The sequence below is a fragment of the Mizuhopecten yessoensis genome, unplaced genomic scaffold (genome assembly GCF_002113885.1).
Source record: "Mizuhopecten yessoensis strain PY_sf001 unplaced genomic scaffold, ASM211388v2 scaffold1143, whole genome shotgun sequence".
NCBI classification, from domain to species: Eukaryota; Metazoa; Mollusca; class Bivalvia; order Pectinida; family Pectinidae; genus Mizuhopecten; species Mizuhopecten yessoensis.
This window is the reverse complement of record NW_018403899.1, coordinates 43,849-54,511: the sequence shown is the minus strand read 5'-3', so window position 1 is coordinate 54,511 and position 10,663 is coordinate 43,849. Positions and strand designations below refer to the sequence as shown.

Sequence of the window (10,663 nt, the reverse complement as noted above, 5' to 3'; positions counted from 1 at the left end):
CTTGTCAACACCTGAAATCAGCATTTGACAGATTAACACTTAATATATCATGTAACCTTTCGTGGTAAGTTCAGCGGAACATTCTGATCGTTAGTATGCCAGATTTTAGGTAGATCTAGAGATTAAATGGCAACTCTTCTGTTCATCCGCTAACAAATCTTCCGATACATTCAAAACGAAATGCAGGTACGGTACTCTCATTATACAAATGAAACCAGTTCCGCGGCTTGCTTTAGTTGCGTTTGCTTGAGAGCTTTGTAGAAGAGTGTTGCACGTGCATGGTCTGATAAAAAATAATACACGCGAGCGCATGGTCTGTCATCCGGTAATAAATGGTAATTAACGAAAGAAAAGTGTCGTTACATCTCAAAACGTGGTAGAATTAGACATAGTTTTGAATTATATCAGTCAAAGTTTCTGACAGATTAAATAATCAACACTAATAGTATGAAGTTTCCGTATGATTTACTTAATATTCTTGTACATTACATGAATCATAAACTTATTATTATTGTCTATAATCATGATTTTTTTTACAGATGCTGGTTCGATACGGTAAACAAACCCTTACCTGCACCTCGATTTGATTCTACTCTGCTCATCAGTCTTTTGAAAACAAACATTGGACATTTAGATTTTTTTGTCAGTATAATAATATTGTTACCAGTGTTTTGTTTGTAAAATATGCTTGAAAATAGTACAGCAGAGAAAGATATTGGAGTTTGTAGTAGATTAGGGTTTGAGCCTCACAACACATATCCATCAAGCATTAAATAAAGCTAACATCATCGTATGTGTCATAAGGCGATTATTTGTATATCTGGATGAAAACATGATCACAAATATGTTGAAAGGGCTGGAACTGCATGTACCTCAGACCTTTTTGCAGGACATTTTGAAATGTAATACTGTATTCAATTTTAAGTAGTTTATTAAATTTATTAAAACATTTGATGTGTATGTTATTTTCACTGTTGCCAAATTATTTTTTCATGATAAAACAGCATAGTATCTACCCAAATATAACAACAAGTTTAACGTATGTGAAATAGATCTCTACTTTAAATCTCGTTATGTGTAGTTATTTAGGTCAAGTGAATCGAACTCTTATCCAATAACATACACCCAACCCTACGTCAACACCCTTTTATGTTTCTATTTATTCTTTTTAGCAATGTGTACTTAATTAATATCTTTAATTATTAAACAAAATCAAAATACACTGTTATAAGAAAAATAAATAAAAATATTGGTTATAGGTAATTTTAACATGTACTTATATAATATGTACATGTTCATATATAGGTTATTTAATTATATGTTTTTATGTTTGAATTCGGTTTTACCTGTTTACAAAGGTTTCAAATGTCAAGTCTATTTTAATCGTAATTCGAGGAAGAGCTGCATGTAATTAGGTCAAGGTACTATGATTTATTATTAAATCCCCTCCGTTGACAGTACGACCATTGCTTTGTACTCTACTATCATAAACTACACGAGGTAGAGTGGTGAGTTTACTGCACGATAGCTCTACATATAAAACACGTCAAAACTGTACTATAGATATATGATCACAGCTAAAACATTCGTTATATATTTATGACCTTTACTTAGTGCATTTTAAAAACTAAGCTAACCATGGTTTGCGTGGTATTAGTAAAATGTGAGGAAACTGACAATGCTTATCTTGCCCTTTTTTATCCTATCCTTTTTTATCCTGCCAACACTCATTTACTTAAGACATTTTCCCCTACAAATGTAACTGTTTTTCATGTTTCTCTCATGACCCCTTGTTGTAATTCGGAACATCTCTTGAATTTCCATTTAATATACATCATAGTCTATAGGGCAATATAAACAGACAAAGAGGTAATCTTTATTGTAGAACTTGTAAACAAACTTAACTGAACTATAGTTACACTGAAGTACCCATTAAAAGACTTGTATGACAACTCTTTAATAAAACCAAGAGAACGCCGATGTGTTCTCAAAACCATAATTTGAAATCAAAATCGATAATACTAGGGCAAAATATGACCAAAGGACAGATTTAAATGTGGATCCATGAACAAGTATAAGGACAATAAGACAAAGTGATCTGGGCGGTTAAGCGCCTTTGGCTTCATCGATGACAACCGAAATGCAAGTCTAAGTCGCATCCAAGTAAGGTCACGTCCTTATATTGAGTACTCGGGCAGTGAAAACAAAACCACAAGGCACTCTAATGAGCACAATAAAAAAATATCGAGCTTCAAATCACACAGAGAAACGCCAATTTGCAGTAACATGAATCGACTTGCTGTTTTCAAACGACTGTAAAAATAAAAATTATATATAAATAATTATTCGACATGCGGCTAACGCTGTTGTAATGACCTATCACACACACACACATACACATCCACCCACCCAACCACACACACATATAAGAGAACGAAGGTTTTCGAACTTAGACTAAGTGTGTTTCGTGATCACGGCACAGCTTCTGATCTAACATATGTTTATAACTTACAGGATGGACAATACATGACCAGTGTGATATGGATCCATCTCAACGGATGCAAATATTGGAGAATGAAATGGTTGTAGAGCTTAGTAAATTTCTTGATCCACAATTAAAAGATGATTGGGCTGACTTTGACTGTAGACTAAAGACGTATTTAAGCCGGGTGTGTACAGCAAGTTTGACAAACATACACCAGGCATTCAATGCTTTGAAGAACAACGAGGTGATCAGGATTGGAGATTATAAAGTACTACGGGACATGGTGAATCCTATTCATGTCAAAATGGGTACAATCATTGACGAATACACTGCCAGAATGCAGACAGAGGATGGATAACCCTACACTACTGATTTTTTTTCATTCCGTAATATTGATCAACTAATTGAACCAAATCGCAAATTTGTACGGAGAGAAGCGCACAACGGGGCGAATGATTGTTAAATTGTACAGTTGTACGCACCATGTTTTGACGATGTGCGGACAGTGTGTGCACGATATATGCACGATGTTTTTGGTGCGTTGTGCGGTCACACAACTGTATTATGTTTTCGGTTTTCCTCAGTTAAAAAATACATAATTTACCAACACCCTAGAAAAGTTATAAGATATGATATCGTTGGCTAGTCAAATTTGACAAGTCATGAAGTTAAGGGAAACTGTAATTTGTTTGGCAACATTTCAAATTAAGTCTGTTTATTTGATATTTTAAGTCGTCATATGTACATGTAAATAATGTCGCATTCCTGCCAAGATTGGCTATAACTATAAATGATGGTGTTATTTCGTTTGTTGGTGGTGCGGTGTGTTACATTGCATAACAAGTCCTCAAAGTGAAAAAAAGTGAAGTGACAACGGCATAAGGCACACTTATAAACATTGTTAAGAAAATCGAGGTGATGGCGACTGTACAATTTGCCGATTAACTTCTTTCGGAGCCTTGTTGTTTTGTAAATTAATCCATCAGCAGCCAGCGTCTTTCATAAAAATCAAGTTATTCAGAGCTAGCTGTTGAATATCGAATCAAATATGACACGTTAACACAGTGAATTGGAAACGGGGAGGTTACTATGAAGAAAAGGAAAGTTCACATCGAAAAATCGAAATGGTCACGCTATCCTACATCTTAGTAGTACGATGTCCACTGATTTTCGATAATTGATAAAAAACCTTTTAAGTTTTTCTTCTTGTTAAGCATGAAAAATGAAATTTAAGACTAAACTAGTCAGATGTATTACCTAAGATTGAATTATGATAATAACGGGTTTAAGGTTACCATTACCACGCCCTTACTTTTGTGTGATATGACATGAGTCTACTTTCAGATTTAGTGGTCACAAAAATAGCATGACAGGTACATGTACATGTAATTAATTTCAAAAAGAAATCATGGTGTATTTATCTGACGCTTAAAATCAACCAAAATATTGCCGCAGAATAGCGGTAGAAACAGCCTTCTTGTATGGAACATACTAACATTCTTATGGCAATGAATGGCAAGTTAATGGACATTTTTTTTGTGATGGTCACCTTGATGAATTGATCATTGGTTTGTCCATGTGGACGGGTTCGTTTTGGAAGTTCATTAATAACATGATAAGAAGATACATCTGATTTCAAATAAAATACTCTAACAAGGTAATAATTTATAGAACGGACCCAGTACATTGAAACTCAAACTCCAAACAAATCATAAACAAATGCTTACATTGGTACAGTTTTAATACATCTAATAACAAGCACTTAGAAAAGACTGAAAACAGGCAAAACTGTATTCAAGTGCAAAACACTCCACCTGGGACAACTTGATACAAACATCTGTCATTAAACAAAATATTGTACAATATCTTAACCTCACACAAATCTTGTTTATCAAGGTAAATTAATGTAAGTTTCACAATAAACCCTGGTTAACCTATTATTGTGCTTAATACAATGTATGCATAGAGAAAACAAATACCACAGACTAAGAAAAGAAATTACATCACGAAACTCTTTTCATGAGAGTGTATTTATGTCTTAGGAATCTGTATGTATGGCATTAATGAACGAAAGGCTAGATGTATTGGCATAGGAAACAAACCTGAAGTTAATTGCCATAGCTCTATGAAGAAAAGCACTGTTAAATTCTGTTTATAAGGTTGCAGTGATTGTGGATTGACATCATAATAGCAAGCGGCACAGTTTGTTGGGCTGTGTGCAAAAAGTGATTCCAAAGAATGTCTTTCGGAATGTATTCAGTGTTAGTTTTAAAGACCAAGTAATGCATTAAGAATGCAAATGAAAGGTCCGACATTTTATTTGCAAGATAGGGTGAAAGAGGCGAAAACACATCACTATTTGTTTTGTTTTCTCTGTACCTTAATGCCATAGAAACTGTATTTATCGAAGTTGATATTTGCCCTTCAGAAATTGATACCCATTATCCTTCACATATTGGAGCGTACTTTAAATTATTTATGATAGTGTATGCTGACGACACTGGGTAGATGTTCTACGCCAATATTGGTCCGCCTTACGCTCTTAACTGTTTCAAACATTGCTATTAAATATGGTACCTCAGTATTAACATTGAAAAAAATCTAAAGCTGTAATCTTTTGAGAAAGAAAACAGAAAAGATATTATAACTTCAGTATAGCAATGGAAGTGTGACGATAGGGCAGTCTAACTCTTGCATATGTATGTAGCGGTACTGGACTGGGTCGATCATTGGCGACCAGATAGCTCAATTGGTTGAGTGTCTGTCTAGAGTTCGGAAGGTCCCGGATTCGAACCCCGGTCTGGCCGTGCATTTTTCCTCTCCTGTTACATTTGGTGCCCGACGATATATACCCACAGAAGGTGGTATAGGGTCTCGTGTGTCTTCGGGGTCGAAGACTTTGTTAAAGGAAGGAGGAATGTATTTCTGAACATTATAATGTGTGCACAAGGTAATTTTCCAGGATGTTTTAGGTTAGCCTGTTAGTCATTTAAACATATCATTCTAATAGGTGGCGGTGAGTGGTTTTAGTGACCCTCAAGTGGCGGATGGCTGACAGGCTCATTCCAAAGGTTGAGATTTCTTTATCATATATCGGTTCATATATGAGATGTACACCTACACTGTGGGCAATGGTAGACCATCTCATGTAAACCGGAATGGTCAGTTCTTTACTGTATACTAGTTCGAGCTATTTTGTCCGTAGAATAAACCGGGGACAGGTGTTTTAAATATGGGTAATAATACCAATTATATGGGTTCATGTATTGTAGAAATCACACCTAGTTTACTCTATTGGTGGGTTTACATAGGTAAACCGAGACTGGCAGTGTTACCACTGGGTCACTAACATGCCAGTTTAGATTTCGGCGGTTAGTTTTAGTCTGTCAGTCACCGAAAAATGGAGGGGGGTGTCCATTATATACTCTGTGAATTTGTAGTATTTCGTGAATCGTAACTGCGGCCAGAAGTTCTCCAAGTCTACAGTGTAATTTGCTGTTTGTGATATTTGGTTATGAATCTTTAACTAAATAACAAATTCTCACATAAACAAGATATTTTGTTAGTGGTAGCTCATCGCTGACCACCAGAACTTTGACCACATCTTATATTCTTATACATCGTCTGTGGGTTACCTCTATTGAAATGTACAACCCACAATATAAGTTATCAGATAGTTCCTTATTCTAGCATTTTATCTTTCCATCTGTTTTTTAAATGACTAATTATTCAGAGAAATGCAGTATAACAAACTGTTGAGGAGCACTTACCTATATTAAATAGATGACTAAAATTATTACCAATGTCGAATTATCTCTTCGAATAAGTGGGTGAATTTCGGCAAATTAATATTTTTACAGTACATGTGGTATGAACAAGACTAGTTTCGGTTTGTATGGGTTTGATTTATCTAACAAAACACATCAGATTTTTACACGAACTGTTATGTTAACTGGTCTGTAAACATACATAAATTTCTTGAGAAACAAATATGTTACATACATTGTATTTATATGGATCATTATTCAAAAGATCAAACTGCATTTGTTTAACCTTACGTATGAGATACTTCCGGCAGAACTAGGTGAGCAAGGCCTGCTATTAACACTGAGATATGATTCTGTGATGTGAGTTGTTTCCCAGAAGGCACATTTTAATAGGAATAATACGGCTTGGTCTGTGACCTCTTGACCTGACAAATATTCATAAAATGTATACAGGAAGTTATATATATTCATTACTCAAACGTACTTTACAATATTGCATATAATCATACGCAAAACAGGGAATACCTGACCTATTGTTCGAGTTATATTGATGACATCATCTACCCGTTTCTTTGCAAAAATGCATTATCTATTTTCCGACTAGTACTTTCGGTTTGGTATATGTATATATATTGTGCAGAAGACCTATTTGACAAGTATAGGGGCTTACCACTTACAACAACGTCGAGCGCTGTATTCAGTACTGACTGTTGTTACAATTAGCACTGTGCGTTGGACAGAAAGACATCAAGTAAGTACATAAGTAAGGTAATTACTAGTGGTGACAAGGCACCAGAACATTTTTATCATTTTGAAAGTCTATAATTAAATGAAATATCTCGGCTGTCTGTTTGATTTATCTCGGGTAACTATTTAATTTATCTTGGGTAACTGTTGATTTTTCTCGGGTAATTGATTTATCTCGGGTAACTGCTCGAATTATCTCGGGTATCTGTTTAATTTGACTCGGGTATCTGTTTAATTTGACTCGGGTATCTGTTTAATTTGTCTCGGGTAACTGTTCGTTTTATCTCGAGAAACTGTTTGATTTATGTCGTTTTACTGATTAATTATCTCTTGTGACTGTTGACTTATGTCGGGTTACTGTTTACGTTATCTTCTGTAACTGTTATTTTATGCAGGGTAACTGTTTGATTTAACTCCGGTAAATGTTTGATTGATTTTGAGTAACTGTTTGAATTATCTAACGTTTTTCTTTTATTTATCGTGTAATAAAAGTCAATTGACATTTGTAAATGTTACGTCATTGAATGTCTTCAAAAACCATGTGATCTGCAGTGATGATCCTTGTTTTTCAGGATAAAGAAAATATATTATGGAGGCCGCCACTTCAAGAAGTGAGTTCAAGTATTCACAAAAAGTACCGGATCTTCACAACAAAATGGTGACAAAATTGAGTCGGGAAATAGCACCCTGTAGAAGCATGATGAACGATTGGAATAATCTGTTACTATTGTTTTCAAACGATGCCCCCCTATCAAATGTACAGATTGACGGCATCAGCAGTGTTGGCGATCTGGTGAGACTGCTGTTGGGAGAAAACTATATCAGTTATGAAGATTACGAACCATTTGCAAAGAAACTGGCAAATGTCTTTCCACGAATGGCCACACTTGTACGAGAGGAATCAAAGAAGATTATGGAACAAGTTAGCACCGAAAAGAAAGGTATGTTTATGTCGAATTTTTCTTTGTATTATAAGCAAATATTATGCATTGTATTCCACTCTCATAATTGTGCAATATTTGCTTGTAAAAGATAAAAATACTCAAGCCAAAAATATTTGAATTGAACTGTTTATTCATTTCCTGTAGATTAAAACCATTTTAAATATCACGGCATCAATGAATTATAAGGATGAGAAAATATTTGAAAAAGCATTAACGAAGGTTAAAGTCTGCGTTGATCATTTCCGCAAACTTTTCTAATCATGATGTGATATTTTCCATCATACTATACAAATATATGATGAATGTATCTATCAAAGTATTACCAAGTACAATGTATTGAAAGTCTTGTTCTTATCTACCATTGGCTATACACCTATTACATTGTATATGCAAGGTGACCTAGATATAAGATGCTGTTCTTTTGCTCGCACGCGCTACCATTTGTCACGTGATGCCCATTTGTCTTTCATTTCTAACTCGCGGAGTAGTCGCCCTTTTTGTCTATTTAACCTGAATATTTTTGGGAAGGATTTGTTCGTTTTCAGTTGGCATATCTACGACAGAAGATTAGCAATTAACACTGACGTCATGCTTTATACCTGATGTATATTTCAATCAATCAAATCAATAATCTATTTATATCGCTTGTCAACACCTGAAATCAGCCTTTGACAGATTAACACTTAATATATCATGTAACATTTCGTGGTAAGTTCAGCGGAACATTCTGATCGTTAGTATGCCAGATTTTAGGTAGATCTAGAGATTAAATGGCAACTCTTCTGTTCGTCCGCTAACAAATCTTCCGATACATTCAAAACGAAATGCAGGTACGGTACTCTCATTATACAAATGAAACCAGTTCCGCGGCTCGCTTTATTTGCGTTTGCTTGAGAGCTTTGTAGAAGAGTGTTGCACGTGCATGGTCTGATAAAAAATAATACACGCGAGCGCATGGTCTGTCATCCGGTAATAAATGGTAATTAACGAAAGAAAAGTGTCGTTACATCTCAAAACGTGGTAGAATTAGACATAGTTTTGAATTATATCAGTCAAAGTTTCTGACAGATTAAATAATCAACACTAATAGTATGAAGTTTCCGAATGATTTACTTAATATTCTTGTACATTACATGAATCATAAACTTATTATTATTGTCTATAATCATGATTTTTTTTACAGATGCTGGTTCGATACGGTAAACAAACCCTTACCTGCACCTCGATTTGATTCTACTCTGCTCATCAGTCTTTTGAAAACAAACATTGGACATTTAGATTTTTTTGTCAGTATAATAATATTGTTACCAGTGTTTTGTTTGTAAAATATGCTTGAAAATAGTACAGCAGAGAAAGATATTGGAGTTTGTAGTAGATTAGGGTTTGAGCCTCACAACACATATCCATCAAGCATTAAATAAAGCTAACATCATCGTATGTGTCATAAGGCGATTATTTGTATATCTGGATGAAAACATGATCACAAATATGTTGAAAGGGCTGGAACTGCATGTACCTCAGACCTTTTTGCAGGACATTTTGAAATGTAATACTGTATTCAATTTTAAGTAGTTTATTAAATTTATTAAAACATTTGATGTGTATGTTATTTTCACTGTTGCCAAATTATTTTTTCATGATAAAACAGCATAGTATCTACCCAAATATAACAACAAGTTTAACGTATGTGAAATAGATCTCTACTTTAAATCTCGTTATGTGTAGTTATTTAGGTCAAGTGAATCGAACTCTTATCCAATAACATACACCCAACCCTACGTCAACACCCTTTTATGTTTCTATTTATTCTTTTTAGCAATGTGTACTTAATTAATATCTTTAATTATTAAACAAAATCAAAATACACTGTTATAAGAAAAATAAATAAAAATATTGGTTATAGGTAATTTTTACATGTACGTATATATGTACATGTACATATATAGGTTATTTAATTATATGTTTTTATGTTTGAATTCGGTTTTACCTGTTTACAAAGGTTTCAAATGTCAAGTCTATTTTAATCGTAATTCGTGGAAGAGCTGCATATATCTAGGTCAAGGTACTATGATTTATTATTAAATCCCCTCCGTTGACAGTACGACCATTGCTTTGTACTCTACTATAATAAACTACACGAGGTAGAGTGTATCCTTATATCAGATTGATAAATTACCTTTTAATTTTTTCAGTAATGTTTGTCTTTTTTTCTGTCATATTCTTTAACAACAATTGAACCTTGCGTTTTTAAGTGTAAAACATTAAGTGGTGAGTTTACTGCACGATAGCTCTACATATAAAACACGTCAAAACTGTACTATAGATATATGATCACAGCTAAAACATTCGTTATATATTTATGACCTTTACTTAGTGCATTTTAAAAACTAAGCTAACCATGGTTTGCGTGGTATTAGTAAAATGTGAGGAAACTGACAATGCTTATCTTGCCCTTTTTGATCCTATCCTTTTTTATCCTGCCAACACTCATTTACTTAAGACATTTTCCCCCAGCTGCTTTTCATGTTTCTCTCATGACCCCTTGTTGTAATTTGGAACATCTCTTGAATTTCCATTTAATATACATCATAGTCTATAGGGCAATATAAACAGACAAAGAGGTAATCTTTATTGTAGAACTTGTAAACAAACTTAACTGAACTATAGTTACACTGAAGTACCCATTAATAAACTTGTATGACAACTCTTTAATAATCCAA

General features: G+C 34.1%; 1 protein-coding gene across 1 annotated transcript; it reads left to right on the top strand.

Moving 5' to 3' along the window:
• Positions 1 to 6,869: 6,869 nt before the first annotated feature.
• LOC110457372 lies at positions 6,870 to 9,538 on the top strand. The gene is made up of 3 exons (XM_021508618.1): positions 6,870 to 7,003; positions 7,572 to 7,940; positions 9,127 to 9,538. Exons 2-3 carry the CDS (start codon positions 7,589 to 7,591, stop codon positions 9,144 to 9,146), a joined length of 372 nt encoding a protein of 123 aa, XP_021364293.1. The 5' UTR covers positions 6,870 to 7,003; positions 7,572 to 7,588; the 3' UTR covers positions 9,147 to 9,538.
• Positions 9,539 to 10,663: the final 1,125 nt, after the last annotated feature.